This window comes from Helicoverpa zea, chromosome 5 (assembly GCF_022581195.2).
Source record: "Helicoverpa zea isolate HzStark_Cry1AcR chromosome 5, ilHelZeax1.1, whole genome shotgun sequence".
Classification (NCBI taxonomy): domain Eukaryota; kingdom Metazoa; phylum Arthropoda; class Insecta; order Lepidoptera; family Noctuidae; genus Helicoverpa; species Helicoverpa zea.
In genome coordinates this window covers 3775951-3796024 of record NC_061456.1, presented here as the reverse complement: position 1 = coordinate 3796024, position 20074 = coordinate 3775951, and the positions used below count along the sequence as shown (strand labels likewise).

At 34.5% G+C, this 20074-nt stretch overlaps 1 protein-coding gene across 1 annotated transcript; it reads right to left on the bottom strand.

Moving 5' to 3' along the window:
* Positions 1-2743: 2743 nt before the first annotated feature.
* LOC124630622 (flagellar attachment zone protein 1-like) lies at positions 2744-18981 on the bottom strand. The gene is made up of 4 exons (XM_047164585.1): positions 18036-18981; positions 6125-8548; positions 4822-5061; positions 2744-2805 (listed from the first exon to the last, which is right to left on the bottom strand). Exons 1-4 carry the CDS (start codon positions 18979-18981, stop codon positions 2744-2746), a joined length of 3672 nt encoding a protein of 1223 aa, XP_047020541.1.
* Positions 18982-20074: the final 1093 nt, after the last annotated feature.

Genomic DNA, 20074 nt, shown 5'->3' with positions numbered 1-20074 from the left:
ATAGTTAATGGGCCCCACGTTTTTATTTTAGTTTAATATGACCGGGACCACCTACGTAGGTTGACAGGTAAGTAACTATTTTTTTATTTTCTAGTTTTCAGTGCACATAAGATAAAACCGTTTAACTTAAAAGCTTTTTTAACGATTTTTTTTTATACTTTAACTTTCATATTCCTTACAGCAGGCCCTTTCATTTGATACCCATATCATGGGGTGGATTACTAATAGCCAGTCCGCCATTTTGGGGAGGACGCCATATTGGATTTGTAACATAATGACGTATTTACCTAGTTTTTTAGCGAGTGTGTGTACAAAATTTCAACCTAATCGGAGACCGGGAAGTGGGTCAAATTAAGATTCCAAGATTTTCTTATATACATAGTTAGTTATAGATAGTTCAACTCAGATTTGCGCGCGGCCCTATGTGTGCGTCGTCTTGTAAATATACAACTTTCATTCGTGTGACAGTGACGTCGTCCAAGCATGACGTGTTCTCATCGCTTTTTGTTATGGGTACAGTCGTTTACGAAAATGTCTATACTCTATCCACACGGAAGCAAGAGCTAAAAGGTAAACAAGGAATGACACTTTTTCAAGATGGCGGTATAACCCGACCGATGACAAAACGTCACATTTTTGTGTAAAATGTTCGCAGTATCTGTGATTTTGTCATCGGTCGGGTTATACCGCCATCTTGAAAAAGTGTCATTCTTTGTTTACCTTTTAGCTCTTGCTTCCGTGGATAGAGTATAGTTCTTCACGGAGAAAATGTTTTAAGGAGTCAGGTAGCGTTTCAAAAAAATGAAACAACATTCAAAGCTTTTTATTATTACATTTTACAGTTTATCATTATTTTCTCATACGGCTTTTCAAATTGACATTGACAGTATCTAAGAAATAAATGAAGTGAAATATCTAAGATGAATTAAATACTCCTTACATATTTTCTAGCTCGGGGTACGCGGACAATAAATAAATGTGTGGACTAAGAATGTAAAAGACCTATAATTTAGTATAATAATGGAAACAAAATGTGTGGGGAATTTTAAAAAATTATATTGCTTCGCATAATGTCGACCAAAATAAGACGGAAATAATGAAACTCATAAATGAACGTTTAAGTCAAATTGATGAAGGGATGTTGGGTAATACTTGTCGACATGTACAAAAGAAAAAAGAAGAATACTATAGCCATTTTGACATGGAGTCAGAATTTATAATTAACATTGGTGAAAGTAGCGAATCCGAAAATTCATCATTTGATTTTTCAAGTAGCGATACAGAATCATTATAAATAAATAAACTATACTTCGGCCGTTCAGAGAATGCGTTCCTGACACCTATCAGTTAGTCACGACTAGTGATGGGCACAACATAACACTGAGTTCGTTACCGTTCCTTCAAAATGAACCGCCGCATTATTTTAAGATTATTTTCTTTTTAAATTGGCGGAATCATTTGTTTTATATTTTAGTTATTTAAGTGGAAACCAAAAAAAGGTAATATTCATATAATAAAATTGTTTTATTCATTCTTTGTTACAAGTACATTGAATTGAATGTGCGAACAGAATATTAATCAGACTCCGATTTGCTTGAGGAGGTGGTGTCTTCATCATCATCTTCGCCTACATGTATAATTATATTATTATCAATAACAGAATCAATCCTGATATCTCGGTCTAACAAAAGCCGGGTAATCAAATAAAAACAGATCGAAAACACTTGAAAAACGTGGTCTATGCGCACGAAACGACAACGGACGACTGTTTTAGCGTCACAAAATGGCGGCCCATAACGCCATTTGGGGTTACCATTTTTAATCTAAGTATAAAAATGCGGTTTGGTCATAGTTTTATTTTTATTTTTCATAAAAGTTATAATTAAGTCTTATAGTCCATTATTTTCCAATTCTTAAAAAGAAAATCAAAACGTATTATTTTATATTATAACTGTATAAGAACAGATTACGATACTTGCCTGTTATTTTTAGCACAGCACTACAAAATATAAACCGCTGACATAACCTTGTAATAGCGCAGTATAGATTTAGAAAAATATTGTTTACCAAGTTATTTGACACTCAGTTTGGCACAAAATTATAACATTCATTGATTATTGATATAATAATGTTGTTTTAATGCTCCTCAATTGTTAAAACGGTAAACAACCAGCAAAAATATTTTTATCGTAACTGCAACGCCATTGCAAAGTTACGTCGTCAGTTCAATCGCGACGTGTCAGGAACGCATTCTCTGAATGGCCGAACTATAAATTACGTAATAACTGTACTTTAAACAGCCGTATACAACCCCTAAATAACTGTATTTGTACCCGACTGTACCTCTTGTCACGCACACAAAGTCACTGTATATGTACAAGGGTTACCCACACATAGGGCCGCGCGCACGACTGAGTTGAACTTACTATAAAAGTGAAGCTATCTATACTATAATGTTATAAAGAGGAAAACTTTGTTTGTTTGTTTGGTTGTAATGGATAAACTCAAAAACTACTGGACCGATTTTAAATATTCTTTCACCATTAGAAAGCTATATTATCTGCGAGTAACATAGGCTATATTTTATCCCGATGCGGACAGTAGCTCCCACGGGACGCGGGTGAAACCCCGGGAAAACGGCTAGTAGCTTATATGAGCGTGTTAAATAACGCGATTGTTAGATCAACTTACGACGACAATTTTTTTTCGATCGTCTAGTAATCGCCTACATAAACATTTTGGATTACACGCACCCGCCTTCACTCTGTTTGTGCGTCTTAGCTGCCGCTTCTGTAAACTGGGCGACTGTTAAGATAAAATAAAAAAATATATAAAAGCTTTTAATAAAACACAATATGAGATACCTTTTTATAATTTTAAGCAAAAAAACATACAATCAATCGCAAAATTGGTACTAATATAAACCAGGGCAGCCACGTGACAGCAGCTATGCCAAAAATTAATATACTAAGTAATTGTCTGAGTCTGACCAGTAAATGTAAAAAATGAGGGTAAGCACTCGGACACAATTTGTAAATACACAAACATGGTTTTTTCCTAAGTGTGCGAATAAAAAGCCTACAATCACTAGGGTCAAAGCGACAAGCAAGATCAGTCACACGTTCCGTAGTCAATTGAATTTTCGTCAACAGTATATGTCTTTTTCTTCTCGATAAAATATGACTTAGAAGTTTTAACCTGTCAGACGTACCTGTAGGCTCGTCAAGAGTTTCTGATTTCGTTTTTGAACGTCGGGATTTTTGTTTTTTAGTTTTTTCAGTTTTGTGTTCTTTTGCAATTTCTGAACGTTTTGTTTGGGTAGAAGGATAGGTTACAGATTTTGTTTTTTTTATTTCCGATTTTGAATGCTTTTTTTGAGTATCTATAAGCTTTTTTTGAAGGTCTAAACTCTTGCTTTCGATTTCTGGATGCTTTTTTGCAGTTTTTGAATGTTTCTTTGCGGCTTGTGAATGCTTTTTTACAGTCTCTTTCCGAGCTTCTGGATGCTTCTTTGAAGTTTCTGTATGTTTTTTATCACACTCCGAATGCTTTTTTGGAGTTTCTGAAACCTTTTTTACAGTTTCTGAATGCTTTATTGCAGTTTCTGAATGTTTTGTTTGACATTCTGAATGCTTTTTGGCAGTATCTGAAAGCTTTCTTATAACCTTTGTATGCTTTTTTGCAGTTTTTGGGTGTGTTTGTTTTTTTTCTTCGTGACTGCATTTTATTGGTTCGTTTTCGTCACGTCTATTATGTACTTTTCTTGGTCCTCTGCGACAAAAATTACTTTTCAGAAAATTTTTGCATTTAGAAAGGTGTTGACGCAGACCACTATTTTGGGAAAGCTGTTTCGTTACGCTGTTTTGTGGATACTGTACAAGGTCTGAACTTATTTTCTTACATTTACACTCAGCGGGAGATTTACATATGTTATGATAACCAGGTCTATTCAAGCAAATACCTTGCTTTTTTTTGCCAGGTCTTCCTGTTACTAAACGTGTACATCCAAAGTTCTGATCGTTACATTTGCATAGGTAAATTTGAAGACTTAAACAATTTGATTCATCGAGAGGAGGTTTGATACATACATTACAAGACGACGACTGTTTTGATTCTTTTGAATGGCTCAATGATGGGCCTTCCATAGGTGGTGGTTCCATACCCTTTTTATTGCAATTAAGATGTCGGCAACTAAAAGATGTTGCTCTTGACTTTAATTTAGTACGTAATTTTCTTCGATGCCTAAATATTTTTTTTTGTTTGCTAGTACTAAGGAAACCTTTACAAAGTTGTAGTTGCTTATGGAAAAATCCGTGTTCACTTTTCTGCTTATTACATTGATCAATGAAATTCACACACCCACATTTAGATTGTGATGTTTGAAGGTCATAGGAATTTCTCGATTGGTTTTTCCAAATACATTGACATTCTTGTGTTTGTTCTTGTAGGCACTCACAATCTGTTCGTGATTTCTTGCATTTCCTGCAAATGTACTGCGAACTTTCTTGTGAGCACTCACAATCTGTTCGTGATTTTTTGCATTTTCTGCAAATGTACTGCGAATTTTCTTGTGAGCACTCACAATCTGTTGGTGATTTCTTGCATTTCCTGCAAATGTACCGCGAATTTTCTCGTGATTGTTCTTGTGAGCATTCACAATCTGTTCGTGATTTTTTGCATTTTCTGCAAATGTACAACGAACTTTCTTGTGAGCACTCACAATCTGTTGGTGATTTCTTGCATTTCCTGCAAATGTACCGCGAATTTTCCTGTTGGCACTCACAATCTCTTCGTGGTTTTTTACATTTCCTGCAAACGTACCGCGAATTTTCTTGTTGGCACTTACAATCTTTTGGTGATTTCTTGCATTTCTTGCAAATGTACCGCGAATTTTCTTGTTGGCACTCACAATCTCTTCGTGGTTTCTTGCATTTCCTGCAAATGTAGCGCGAATTTTCTTGTTGGCACTTACAATCTTTTGGTGATTTCTTGCATTTCTTGCAAATGTACCGCGAATTTTCTTGTTGGCACTCACAATCCCTTCGTGGTTTCTTGCATTTCCTGCAAATGAACCGCGAATTTTCTTGTTGGCATTCACAATCTTTTGGTGATTTCTTGCATTTCCTGCAAATGTACCGCGAATTTTCTTGTTGGCATTCACAATCTTTTGGTGATATCTTGCATTTCCTGCAAATGTACCGCGAGTTTTCTTGTGGGCACTTACAAACTATTGGTGATTTCTTGCATTTCTTACAAATGTACCGCGAATTTTCTTGTGGGCACTTACAAACTATTGGTGATTTCTTGCATTTCTTGCAAATGTACCGCGAATTATCTTGTTGGCATTCACAATCTGATCTAGGCTTTTTACATTTCTTGCAAATGTCTCTCTTTTCAATATTAAAACGACCAATGTTTAAATGTATACCATGTCGCCGTTGCTTATTCCTACAACATGATTGAGTTTGGCAAATATTTATGCGACGGTTGCTTGAGGATTTGGAATTATTATATTGTTTACCACTGTCTGTTTTTCGAATCTTACTTTGCTTGCAACAACAATGTTCGACAATTAATTTTTCGTTGTATAAAGCTTTTTTGTTTCGCCGGTTAAGAAATAGTTTAGATAAAGTAGGCTGCTGTTCAATTAAAACTTTCTTGCATTTATTGCAAGTAACTTGCTTATCATTAGTAATTTGCTTTTGAAGGCAATCGCACTGACAATTCGGATTCATATTTTTTTTGCTGCGTGAAAATTTTCGGCTAACGTTTTTTTTAATACATGTGATGTCAAACTCAGAATTACAATTTTCACATTTAGGGCAAATCTGCTGCTTACGTAAACATATACTTTTTATTTTTTCTAGAAATCCAGATATTTTTGAGGATTTGATTTTTGAGGAATCTGAATGTAGCTTTTTAATATTGAATGTAACTGACATGGAATAGCCAGAAGAATCAGTGGGTTTGTAGGATGATTCAATGTGTTTTGTGTTTTCGTAAATCTTTCTTACTGTGCTAGTGTTTTCTGATAACTTATCACTTATTTGACGTAAAATATCTTTTTCGGGTTCGGAAGCTCCTTTGTTGATTTTAATACCTTCCAAACCTCGTGCTTTATTACCTGGGATTTTTTCATTTTTATCACTTATATCCCGTGGAATATTTTGTTTCTGGGAACTGGGGCAATGACATTCATTCTTTTCTTCTTTCTGTTTCTTTTCATTAGGAGTTTTTGAAGCCTGGGAACCTCGTTGGTTACGTTTAGAAAAAAATGGTTTACCAGCCTTGAGTTTTTTTAAAAATCCTGGAGTATGTTTAGGTTCAGAAGCTCCTTTATTGATTTTATCACCTTCCAAACCTTTGCTTTGGCTTTTTTCATTTTTATCACTTACATCCCCCGGAATATCTTGTGTCTTGGAACTGGGACACTGGCATTCCGCGTTCTTTTCAAATTTATGAGAAAGATTTTGTTGCTTTTCATTTGGAGTTTTTGTACGATGGGGATCTCGTTGGATACGTTTAGAAAGAAAATGCTTACCCGCCTTGAGCTTTTTAAGAAAAATTCCTGAAGTATGTTTTTGTACAGAAGCTCCTTTGTCGATTTTATCACCCTCCAAACCTCGTGTTTCATTACTTTGGCTTTTTTCATTTTTATGTACATGTATAACAGTATCTGTAGATGTTTCTACATTATGTTTGCCTCGCTTTTCATTTTCACTCAAGTTTTGTTTATTTTTGTCTACCAGTTCGACTGTTTCTTTGGCATGTTGTTTGCTACCTTTGAAATGTAGTTTTTTAAGAAAAAATCCTGGACTATCTTTGGATTCAGAAGCTCCATTATTGATTTTATCACCTTTCAAACCGTGTCTTTGTTCATTTGCATGTATAACAGTATCCGTGGATATTTTTTTACTACGTTTGCTTCGTTTTTCACTCAAGCTTTCTTGATTTTTGTCAACAAGTTTAACATTATCGTCGGATTTTTTTTTATCATGTTTGCTTCGCTTTTCATGTTCACTCAACCTTTGTCCGTATTTTTCCTCAAGATTAACAGTTTCCGTGGATGTTCCTATATCATATTTGCTACGCTTTGCTTTTTCACTCAACTTTTGTCCGTTTTTGTCCACAAGCTTAACAACATCCGCGGATTTTTCTTTATCATGTTTGCTTCGCTTTTCATGTTCACTCAACCTTTGTCTGTTTTTTTCCTCAAGATTAACAGTTTCCGTGGATGTTCCTATATCATATTTGCTACGCTTTGCTTTTTCACTCAACTTTTGTCCCTTTTTGTCCACAAGCTTAACAACATCCGCGGATTTTTCTTTATCATGTTTGCTTCGCTTTTCATGTTCACTCAACCTTTGTCCGTTTTTTTCCTCAAGATTAACAGTTTCCGTGGATGTTCCTATATCATATTTGCTACGCTTTGCTTTTTCACTCAATTTTTGTCCGTTTTTGTCCACAAGCTTAACAACATCCGCGGATTTTTCTTTATCATGTTTGCTTCGCTTTTCATTTTCACTCAACCTTTTTCCGTTTTTGTCCGCATGTTTAACAATATCCCTAGATGTTTCTGTATCATGTTTGCTTCGGTTTTCACTCAACCTTTGTCCGTTTTTTTCCTCAAGTTTAACAGTTTCCTCGGATGTTCCTGTATCATATTTGCTACGCTTTGCTATTTCACTCAATTTTTTTTCGTTTTTGTCCTCAAGTTTAACAACATCCGCGGGTTTTTCTTTATCATGCTTGCTTCGCTTTTCATTTTCACTCAACCTTTGTCCGTTTTTGTCCACAAGTTTAACAACATCGGCGGATTTTTCTTTATCATGTTTGCTTCGCTTTTCATTTTCACTCAACCGTTGTCCATTTTTGTCCGCAAGTTTAACAACATTCGCGGATTTTTCTTTATCATGCTTGCTTCGCTTTTCATTTTCACTCAACCTTTGTCCGTTTTTGTCCGAAAGTTTAACAACATCCGCGGATTTTTCTTTATCATATTTACTTCGCTTTTCATTTTCACTCAACCTATGTCCGTTTTTGTCCCCAAGTTTAACAACATTCGCGGATTTTTCTTTATCATGCTTGCTTCGTTTTTCATTTTCACTTAACCTTTTTCCGTTTTTGTCCGCATGTTTAACAATATCCCTGGATGTTTCTGCATCATGTTTGCTTCGCTTTTCATTATCACTCAGCCTTTGGCCGTTTTTGTCTACAATTTTAAGAATATCCTCGGATGTTTCTATGTCGTATTTGCCTCGCTTTTCATTTTCACTCAACTTTTGTCCGTTTTTGTCCACAAGTTTAACAGTATCCGCGGATTTATTTATAACATCTTCGCTCCGCTTCACATTTTCACTGATCCTATGTCCGATTTTGTCCACAAGTTTATCAATATCCGCTGATTTTATTTTATCATATTTGCTTCGCTTTGCTATTTCACTCAACCTTTGTCCGTTTTTGTCTACAACTTTAAGAATATCCTCGGATGTTTCTGTATTATGTTTGCCTCGTTTTTCATTTTCGCTCAAGCTTTTTTTGTTTTTATCTTCAATTTTAACGTTATGCGTAGAAATTTTTATACCATGTTTGGACTTAACCCATTTCTGCAGTAAACATTTGCAATTCGATAGTTTCATAAATTTCGATTTCGAAGAATTTGAGTCACGGACATGTTTTTTTGTTTTTCTTCGTGATGTTGTTTTAGTTGGTTTTGGAGAAGTTTCGGTACTTTCATTTTTGTAGCTATTCTTCAGACATTCACATCCAAACTTCTTTGAACTGTCCTTTTGAATGCATTCACAAACAGGTTGCGAGGATAGTTTAATGCAATATTTACATTCACTAATACTTCTAGATTTGCTGTCGTAGGATTGTTGATCAGATATTGATTTTAAACATTTAGTCAGTTCCTCAAAGAATATTTTATATTCTGGTAATGTTTTCTTCTGTCCACGTGAAAACCTTTGTATGTCAAACACCGAATGTATTGATTTAGTAAACAAACCCGTCTTTCTTTTCTTATTCTTTTGTTTTATCATTTTGTCTTGTCTTTCGGAAGATCCAAATATACTAGAGCGTTTACTTGTTATCTCTGTATTCCAACCTTGTGCACTCTCATTTTCTTGATTTTCCTGTAAATGGGGCTCTCTTGGTTTATTGTGAACATGACCGGAATTATTTACATCCTTTTTTTGGATTCTAATATTACTAGGTTTTAATTTCAGCGAAATACCTGTTCTTTTGCCTTTAATGAAAATATTCTTATCATTTTTAAGATTTTCTGGGTGTTGGTTAGATACCACAGGGATTATTTGTTCATTTTCTTCGATTTTATCGAGAGAAATTTTAAGTTGGTTTTCCTCGATCGATCGATTTTTATCGTATTGTTTTTTGATTCGTGGCGAAAATTTTTCATGTACAGAAGGAAATTTAGAATCAATACAACATTTATTGTTTGCCGCGTTTTGATATTTTTTATCAATTTCAGTAGCAAATTCTTGATTGGTTAAATCTAGTATATCAGATTCTGGTGTGTAAATGTCTGTTTTAAGCTTTTTACATGATTTCCTCAATGTGTTCATTGTTATAGTACTGTTTCCGTCTTTCAGATTTACCGTGGAACCCTCCCGTGTGGATTGTTCAATTGGCGCTTCAGTAATAGAAGGAGATACACGTTTAACGCCCGCTTTATTATTCTTATTTTGCCTAATAACGGAACTTTTTGAACCCGGAAATATCTCCCTATGTTTAAGTTTTACCGCTACTGTTGATTGTATTGATTGTAATAATTTTAATACATTTTCTTTAATAAGTATAAGTTTTTGACAACTTTTAGTGAGTTCAAATTTATTTATATCAATAGAAAGGTCTTGGTCGGCTTTTTCATCATAATTCTTATTAACACTACAAGGATAAAGTTCTGAATCAGTGAATGTTACATTTAGTCTTTTCCTAACTTTTGAGTTTATGCTACGTGTACATGAAGGCAATTTTTCCTCAGTTTTTGAAAGACTTATAGGTTTCTGGTCAGATTTACAGTTTAAATAAAGAACTGAATGTCTTTTAACATTATAAGCACTTACGTTTGTGTTTCTTATTAAATTATCTGTTTTTGCCATTGATGACGATTGATTTATTAATGAGGATTTTATTCTATGCATCTGATTGCAAAAAATACCTGTTTCTACACTTTTCGATCCATACGGCGATGACTTTAAGATGCTCTTTAGTAATTTTGTTTTAATTAATTTTCGAACTTGTACATTTTCTTTGTTATCCGAATGCGTTAAATATTGTGATAACCATTCATTTTGAGAATCAGTTTTTTTGTTAAATTTGTCATTTAAATGTATTGTCTTAGTGATTGGATATTCGGGAACATCAGTTCCACTTTTATTTTCATTATTACTTGTATTTTCAATTTTCGACTGATCTGAAAATTGACTTGAATGTTCAGCTTTCTGAGTTTTATTTTTGCTGGGAGAATCTTTCACTAGAATCTTTGGTTTTTTATTTTTATCGGCTACCCAGGATTTTAACTTATTTGCTTTTTGAGTGCATGCTTCACCTAAGGCACTCACAGCGCATTGTTTATTCGAAAAATAATTCATTACTTTGTTAGAAGTGTCTTTTCCAATTCTTATAGAAAGTACGCGTCTCCTCTTATGTTTAGTATGATTTTGCCACAGTTCAAGTCTGTTTCCCGTCACACAAATGTCTCTATAAACTACAGCCGATAAATTGCTATTCGATTTATCCGAGGCATTTTTTTTGCTATTTTTTATATGTAGGGAACTATTAGCGTTCAATTTGTTAGAGTCTTTATTATTATCATGATTCCGGTCATTTAAGTCATTATCAGATATCTCTAAGTGGCCATGTGTTGGTTTGCTACTCACACATTGATTTGGATATTTTTCCAATTTTACCACATCTTTCTCTTTTAACCCAATGTCCTTAACTATCTGAAGATGCTCGTCGTTATTAGTTAATTTTTGTTTAAAATTCTCGTAATTCAAACTAGATGAAAAACTGTTACTAGATCTTATTTTTATAAACTTTCTCCGATGTCGTATTCTTGTGTCTGAAGGTTGTTTGCACTTTTCTACCATCATATTTTTAACTTTGTTTGCAAATGAGCTTTTCAAAGAGGATGTTCTCGGCAGATTTTTTGCATTATTTTGTTTTCCTTTTATACCAACTTGTATGAATTCATTATCACCCGCCATAGCTCTTTTATTGAAAGCTATCTTGTTATGTACTATTGTTGCTGGCTTCTGAATTTTCAGCTCGTCTTCTTCCCTTCTTGTAAAGTTCTTATTCATGATATGTGCAGAGTTTGTTTCAGTAATGCAGTGTGATTGCTTGGCGCTTTTTTTTACTAGAAATTTTACTTTCATCTTTATCTTGTCGGAATTTTTTTGTGATGAGAGACATGATTTTATCGCAAGAGGTTTATTACCATCTTGAAACGTGTTAGACATATAAGTCAATGATTTTAAATCTTGGCGTCGCAACGAAGCACAGTTTGACTCAAAACATTTTTTGACACTCAGTACGCTTGTGGATTTTCTTTCTAAGTGTATGGATTGCTCTTGTGTACTCATTTTGTAGGGCTTCCTGCGAATTGGTCTTTGACCAAATTCTAAAACGAATCTGCGATGTTTTGGCATTTTGTATACAATGACAACTCGGATTACATTGAATTTTTACTTTCAGCCGAATAAGGTTTCAAAGCCCCAAGATTTTTATACCATCCGTTACCTGCTTCTGAAACACTCTTTGTTTCGACCTCTCTGTTTTGATTGTAGTTGAGCTTAACATTAAGGTAATTTGAAATCAAATATACTTCTCATTCATGCATTGATATCAAACAATCTTACACCTAGAAAAAAAAAATGTATTAATAAAATGATGATGATGATGTCCTCCTGGCCGATTATCGGCTACTGAGGCTGTTCTCATGAAATGAGATTAGCCAACTGCGCAGGACATACGAGTATTACATGCACAAGCATTTGCGCAGACGCAAGTGCAATTACTATTCCTTCACTCTCATAGCCCGTTGGGACGGCAATCCGACACGACTAGAGAGAGATCAGGCGCAGGACCGACATTAAAGTGCTCTCCGATGCACGGGCGTATCAATCACCAACTTCCAGGCTCCGGGCTACTTTGCGAAAGTTTCTAAAACCCACAAAGTGATTTCAACCGGTCCCGGGACACAAACCCGAGACCTCGTGCGCAGTAGCCACGCTTGTGACAGCTAGACCAACGAGGCATTAATAAAATAGCGTCCTTGTTATAAGGTACATATCGTATTGTAAGCATTAAGTGGAACCTTTCCATGTCATAGGTACCCACTATAATATTGGATTTGACATAGGTACTTATTTCAAACTAGGTATAGCTGAACCTTCTATACAACGGTTCACCTCCCAAACCGAGGTCAGGGGATACGGTTGCTATTGTTAGGATAGTTTGCTGAATTTATAGTGTTTCTCGTGACAACTAAGTAAGATGTCTATTTATAACTAAGTAAGACTTGGTTTAGTATGTTTCTGGAGTAGTATGGTGACTCGAAAAGCATAATTGATGAACTATCACGGGTCAATTGAACTTTAGTCCTTCTGGCACATAAAATAAAAATTAAAGTTATAGAATTACCTACAAATACTCACCAATAAATTAAAATTAATATAAAATGTTATCCGTGTGAGTGGGATGATGCATGATGGTACCAAAACTGTGGTACTGACAATAGGACTGCGTAGTCCACAGATAGAAAGCTAATTTCGCAAAGTTACATCAAGATTCATATTATTCTAAACTAAGAATAATTACCGATAAATACACTTTATCTCATAACGATGCACGTCTAAAATCATTTGTCAAAACAAAATGTCAGTAATTGCTTCTTTTGCATAGTTCTTTTGCGTAAAAAATAAAGAAGGTTAATTGACAATATGCCAACGAATTGACAATATGAAAATCGTGATAGCCTTGTTGTATCCTTGTGGGTAAAGAACCAACCTCTCAAGGCAAGTAAGTACAAATGCAACTTTTGTAAGTTTGTACGTACTCTCTCTAAGTATATCTTGGACATCAATGACTCGCTACTCACTTACTGGGCCCCCGGGAATCAGTCGCTAAATCGCAACAAGAGGGCAACAGGTATTATTATTGTATTACTGTTGAATGATTCTTCTGTTTTAGACACTTGGTCCATATAAAGGAGTGCCGTACGCCGCCGAGTTAGGACCCATAACATTAGCTTCTAAAACCCTATCGGTCTGCAGGTCTGCAGCGACTTCCGGTACCTTGGTTCATTGAAGGGAAAAATTTACAAATCGGATTTAAGACCTGTCGTCTTGTATGGATGATAAAAGAGTGCATATAGCATAAATGAAAATGTTGAGAAAGATGTCTGCAGTGACCAGGATGGATAAAGTGAGGAATGAGTATGACAGAGGCAGCCTGAAAGCAGCGCTAGCGAGAAAAAATGAGAGTTCAGTGTTTGTCGTGGTATGGGCATGTGATGAGGTGTGAAACGCATGGTTCAAAGGGGAGGCAGAGGTAGACCGAGAAAAAGATGGATTGAAACAGGACAAATAAAAAATAAGTAGATGTTTTGTGACATCTAACAGAGGAAAATGAAAGCAAAGAAAATATTGCGCTAGCTCGAAGACCAGAACGGAGTACCGAATAGCGTCATTGATCGGAAGCTGTCTACAGTCGGCGACAAACTAGGATTACCTAAGTTTAGATAGATCCTTATGCTATTCTCTAATCAACAAAACAAAAATAGTCTATTTGAAGCGAGAATAAATAAAACAACTCGTTTAAATTAAAATGATTTATATCCTATAAAAAGCAAATAATACATCTCAAAATGGGTAGCAAAAACAGCCATGGCAACCAAGTTAAAAAAGCTAATGCATAGAGAATTAAACGAAAAGCTTGTCCAAGAAAGGCACAAGAATGTAACAAGTATGGGTAAGCATGCGGGCATAATTTGTATATGCATTTAAATGGCTTCAATCTGAGTGTGAGCAAGAAGAGACGACAATCTTTTTCAATTTTCTGGAAAAAAGTAGCCACACCTCCCTTTATATTCTGATATAAGCCACGTTTCTTTCTTTTTCCTTTGGCTTTTCTCTTTTTTGTCTTTTTTAAAATGTCATCAGGGTTGCCCATCAATAAATTAATTTTCTTTTTATGAGGGATTTTCTGACCTTTTTCCAAAGGTACATTCTTAACATGTTTTTCCAAAGGTACATTCTTAACATGTTTTTCCAAAGGTACATAATTTACATGTTTTTCTAAAGGTGCATTAACACGTTTTGGAAGCAAGCCGTTTTTACGTCGGAGGTTTTTTTGTTTACGACCAGAACGACGAAATAGTCCCTTTTTAGGCTTATCCTGAATTTGAGAGTCACTTTGTTGGTATTGGTAGTTGATATCAGTACGTTTTGAGAAAAAACGCTTTTTACGCTTAGACTGAATGCGATCGCCACTTGGCTGATTTTGATAGTTCATTAAAGCACTATTACCAGTAGGTTTATTTTTAGCAAGCTTTGAGAAAAAGTTACGTTTATGCTTATACTGATTGCGATCGTCATTTGGTGGATTTTCATAGTTCATGAAAGCTCTATTAACAGTATGTGTTGAAAAAAAGTTCTTTTGATACGGAACGCGATCACCACTCGATTGAGTTAGATAGTTCATTACAGGACTATTATCGGTAGGCCTATTACCAGTAGACTTTGGAAAAATGTTCTTTGTATACTGAACGCGATCACCACTCGATAGATTTTGATAGTTCATTAAAGCACTATTATCAGTAGGTTTATTACCAGTACGTTTTGAAAAAAGTCTTTTTTTATGCTTATTCTGATTGCGATCGTAACTTGGTTCATTTGGATAGTTAATTAGAGCACTATTATCAGTAGGTTTAGAAAACATAATACTATTATGCTCGTACTGAATGCGATCGTCATTTGCTAGATTATGATATATCGCTAAAGCACTATTGTCGGTAGGTTTATTACCAGTAGGTTTTAAAAAATATTTATTTTTTTGTTTATTCTGATTCCGATCGTTACTTGGCTGCTTTGGATAGTTAACTAAAGCCCTATTATCAGTAAGTTTATTACCAGTAAACTTTGAAAAAAAGCCCTTTTTATGCTTACTTCGATTGTGAGCGTTACTTGGTTGATTTGGATAGTTAATTAAACCACTATTATTAGTAGGTTTTGAAAACAATATATTGTTCTGCTCATACTGAATGCGATCGTCAATTGATAGATTTTGATGTTTTGGTAAAGCACTATTATCAGTAGGTTTCTTACCAGTAAGCTTTGAAAAAAAGTTATTTTTTTGCTTATACTGATTGCGAACGTTACTTGGTTGATTTTGATTGTTCATTAAAGGACTATAATCAGTAGGTTTTGATAAAGAATCCTTTTTAGGCTCAAACTGATTGCGATTGCCACTAAATTGTTTTTGATTGTTCATTAAAGGACTATTATCAGTAGGTTTTGATAAAGGATGTTTTTTATGCGCATTTGGAATGCTGTCGCCACTTGGTTGAGTTTGATTTGTCATTAAATCACTATTATCAGAAGGTTTTGATAAAAAGTTCTTTCTACGCTTATACTGATTGCGATCGCCACTTGGTTGGTTTTGATTGTTCATTAAAGGACTATTTTCAACAGGTTTTAATAAAGACTTCTTTTTATGGGCATTCTGGATGCGATCACCACTTGGTTGGTTTTGATTGTTCATTAAAGGACTAGTATCAGTTGGTTTTGAAAAAGGGTGCTTTTTATGCTCACGCTGAATGCGATCGCCGCTTGGTTGTTTTTGATTGTTCATTAAAGGACTAGTATCAATCGGTTTTGATAAAGACTTCTTTTTATGGGCATGCTGAATGCTATCGCCACTTGGTTGGTTTTGATTGTTCATTAGAGCACTATTATCAGTCGGTTTTGTTAAAGACTTCTTTTTATGCTCATGCTGAATGCGATCGCCACTTGGTTGTTTTTGATTGTTCATAAGAGCACTATTATCAGTCGGTTTTGATAAAGAGTGTTTTTTATGCTCACGCTGAATGCGATCGCCGCTTAGTTGTTTTTGATTATTCATTAAAGGACTAGTGTCAATCGGTTTTGATAAAGAGTGTTTTTTATGCTCACGCTGAATGCGATCGCCGCTTAGTTGTTTTTGATTATTCATTAAAGGACTAGTGTCAATCGGTTTTGATAAAGACTTCTTTTTATGGGCATGCTGAATGCTATCGCCACTTGGTTGGTTTTGATTGTTCATTAGAGCACTATTATCAGTCGGTTTTGTTAAAGACTTCTTTTTATGCTCATGCTGAATGCGATCGCCACTTGGTTGTTTTTGATTGTTGTCTTTAAAAAAAAATCGTTTTTTACGTTTATAGTGAACCCTACCGTCGCTATGTTGACCTTGGTTATTCACAGGAGATTTATCAGAACGTTTAAAAGGAAAGCATTTGCATATCTGATTTTTATTCAGTTTTAACCGCATGCCGCTCCTAATTGATTTTGCCTTCGTTTTTCCTCTGACACTTGTTTGTGTCTTTTGATTTACAGCTTTCTTCTTAAAGGCGTCTGCAGATACACTTTTATCACTACGTTTAATAAAACATTTACAATTTGTTAGTTGCCTACGGATGTATGCCTTTGAGCTCAGTTCAGAATCAACATGTGTACTTTTAGAAATATGTTTAGGAAGTTTTTCACTGGCTTGTTGACTTTTACTGAGACGATGGCTACTTGTCCATTTAGTGGATTGCTTTGCACTGCCTATACCTTCTGACAAACGTCTTATAAGCTGTTCAGAACGGTGTTGTTTGCCAAACATTTTTGATTGAGGAACGGATATACTCAGTTGTTCACGTATTTTGTGATGCCCACATAATCTATTAAAAAGTTTCCAAAAATGTTTTTCCTCTTTTGTTAAGCATGTGTTTTTACAATTATTACAAACCTGTTTACCTTTCTTCAGATGGCAGTCACATGAACATGTCGTTATTCTAGCATCACTGGATTTTTTTATTTTAGTTTCAGATAGCCGATGATGGCCACTTAAAGATTTACTTCTCTCTTGAGTTTTCAAGGAATGCTTACTTAAAGATATGTGTTTACTTAAAGATTTGTGTTTACTTAAAGATTTTTCTTTACTTAAAGATTTTTCTTTACTTAAAGGTTTTTCTTTACTTAAAGATTTTTGTTTAGTTAAAGATTTTTGTTTACTTTTAGAAGTAGGTACAGGTTGATCTTTAGCGTTTTTTTCTTTAGAGTCGTGATCACCAGTGCCTTTGGCAAATTTGAAGGTAATGCCAATTTGAGGCCCAGAGATTTTTCTATATTTAGCAATACTGGGCTGTTTAACTAATGGTGTTCGTATATGCCGCTTTTTTGAAAAAAAATTAAATCGACTTTTCGGAGGTTCTTTATGAATGCATGGACAACAAGCTGATGGTGTTTTATGTAATTCTGAATCATGTTTCGGTTTCCTAGTAGGTTTTTGAAATGTATCAGTCGGTACAACTTGGTTACCAGAATTAATTAATATTTTCTTCTTTTCGCCAGTCTTCAATTCTAGTCCACTGTGTTTTTTCATTTGAAATTTGATGGGTAACGATCGAGTTCTTTTTAGTCGTGTTAATACAGATTTCATGGATATATTACTTTCTGTTTTTCCTTTCTTAGCCGTTTTTGATGTATCAGAGCCAACTTTTGGCGACTGGTGTTTATCCAAATTACACGGTGAACATTTAATGGATGATTTAGGGTGCTCACGAGATGACGAGACGTTTCTTGCATTGTCATATATTTTTTCTATTGCAACTTGATCTTTTATTGCAGTTGGTTGTTTATTGCATTGTTTTGGTTCGGTTTTGTTTTTATTTCTTTTACACTTTCTGCCAATCAATTTTGACGATTTCTTTTTAGAAAAATCACGGCTTTGCGGTCTATACAAGCATTTAATTTTTTCAAAACCTTTTTGCCACCATTTTTTTGTAGCATTTTCTTCAGTTTGTGAATTTTGTGACTTAGTTTTAATTAGTTCATCAGGTTTGTCTATTGGTTCATCAGATTTGTCTATTGGTTTATCAGATTTGACAATTGGTTTATCAGATTTGACAATTGGTTTATGTGATTTGACAATTGGTTTATCAGATTTGACAATTGGTTTATCAGGTTTCTTTATTCGTTTTTCGAATTTGAAAATTGGTTTATCAGGTTTGTCAATTAGTTCATCAGATTTCATAATTGGTTCATCAGATTTGATAAGTGGTTCATCAGATTTGACAATTGGTTTATCAGATTTGACAATTGGTTTATCACATTTGACAATTGGTTTATCACATTTGAGAATTGGTTTATCACATTTGACAATTGGTTTATCAGATTTGACAATTGCTTTATCAGGTTTGCCAGTTGGTTTATCAGGTTTCTTTATTCGTTTTTCCAATTTGAAAATTGGTTCATCAGGTTTGTCAATTAGTTTATTAGGTTCGTCAGCTCGTGTAGTACTATTTATTGCTCCTGCGGGAGTTTGTAAAGCTACATCAGATTTTTTTTTACCATCATAAACATGCATTGACTTTTGCTGATCAAGTTTACTATGACTTGTCTTTTCAAAGTTTGTATCCCTTTTACATCCAGGTATGTCACACGCTTTTTCACAAATTTTTGAAAGCGGATATTTTTCTTGCCCAATCGTGGTCTCTTTATTAGAGCTGGTATGTGTGTCTGGTAGTTCTACACTTTTAACAGAAATTTTAGTTTCTAAACTTGAATGTTTTTCATCAGAATCAGACTTATTTTGGGATCTGGTTGCTTTAAGCTCACTTGGTGCATCTCGTTTAAAATCACATTTGTTACAATTACATTTTTCACACGTACACATACTAGACTTAGGGTCTATTACATCATGAGCCATTAATTTTAGTTTGTTTATTAATTTTGACAGGTACTCCTTCACGACGAAAGGTATTTGATAAGGATTTTCGTATATACTTCTAAGGCTGTCTGATTTGCTAAAACTAGTTTCAAAGTCGGATCTTACTCTTCTATGTCTAAAGTTTCTTTTGATTACTTGCATTCGCTTATCGTTTTTTACAATTGCTTGTGTCTTAGAGGAAGAATTTATCTGCGAAGTTAATTTCTCTACTGGGCGTTCATCGTTTTTGTCTTTCGTCGTTATTTTATCGTTTAATGGAACAGGGAACTTAACAGAATCTTTAGTATTCGGAGGTCGTTTAATTTGCCGTGATTTGTTGCGCAGAAAGAATCCTCTGCTTTTTGACGAATCTTTCATTGGCTTTCTTTTTTTAGTAAAAACGATGCCTGGATTGATAATGAGATCCGAATTTGTTACATTTGAAGTAATAGTTTTATATTTTTCATTGCTTTCATTTGACATGTCATTACGTGGTTTTCGTCCAACAGATAGGTATTTCTTATTATCACGTGACTTATTTTCTATTATTCGTGGAATTTTAATGTCTTCGTAATCATCTCGGCGATCGTAGCCTTCTTGCTTATTCTTTTTCATTGATTTTAGTTCCCCTTTATAATTTTGTTTTCCATGTTTTATCAAGACATTAAAAAGATTCTGTTGAAATATGTCTTTAGTTCGCGGGAAATTACGCATTGTATTATAATTAATGACAGGACTTAGTGTATTCCCTTTATCAGAATAATACTTGATGCAATTGTCAGAGGATTGATTTCCAATTTTTATAGATAGTACACGTTTGTTTTTACATTCACTGTGATTTTTCCACAGTTTGAGTGTTTTTCCCGTAACACAAATATCTTGATAAACAACTGCAGACAAATCACTTTCCTTATGGTTATAGTTTTCTGGCAAGTTACGTTGAATTTGATGTTTATCGTTCGATTGTTTGCCGAGTGGATGAATATTTCTTGCTGTATTTAAATTTGGCAACATGTGATTTACTTGCGCCCTTTCTCGTTTATCTCTTAATTGATAATATCCGGCCAACAACTCATTTCCGATCGAAATATTT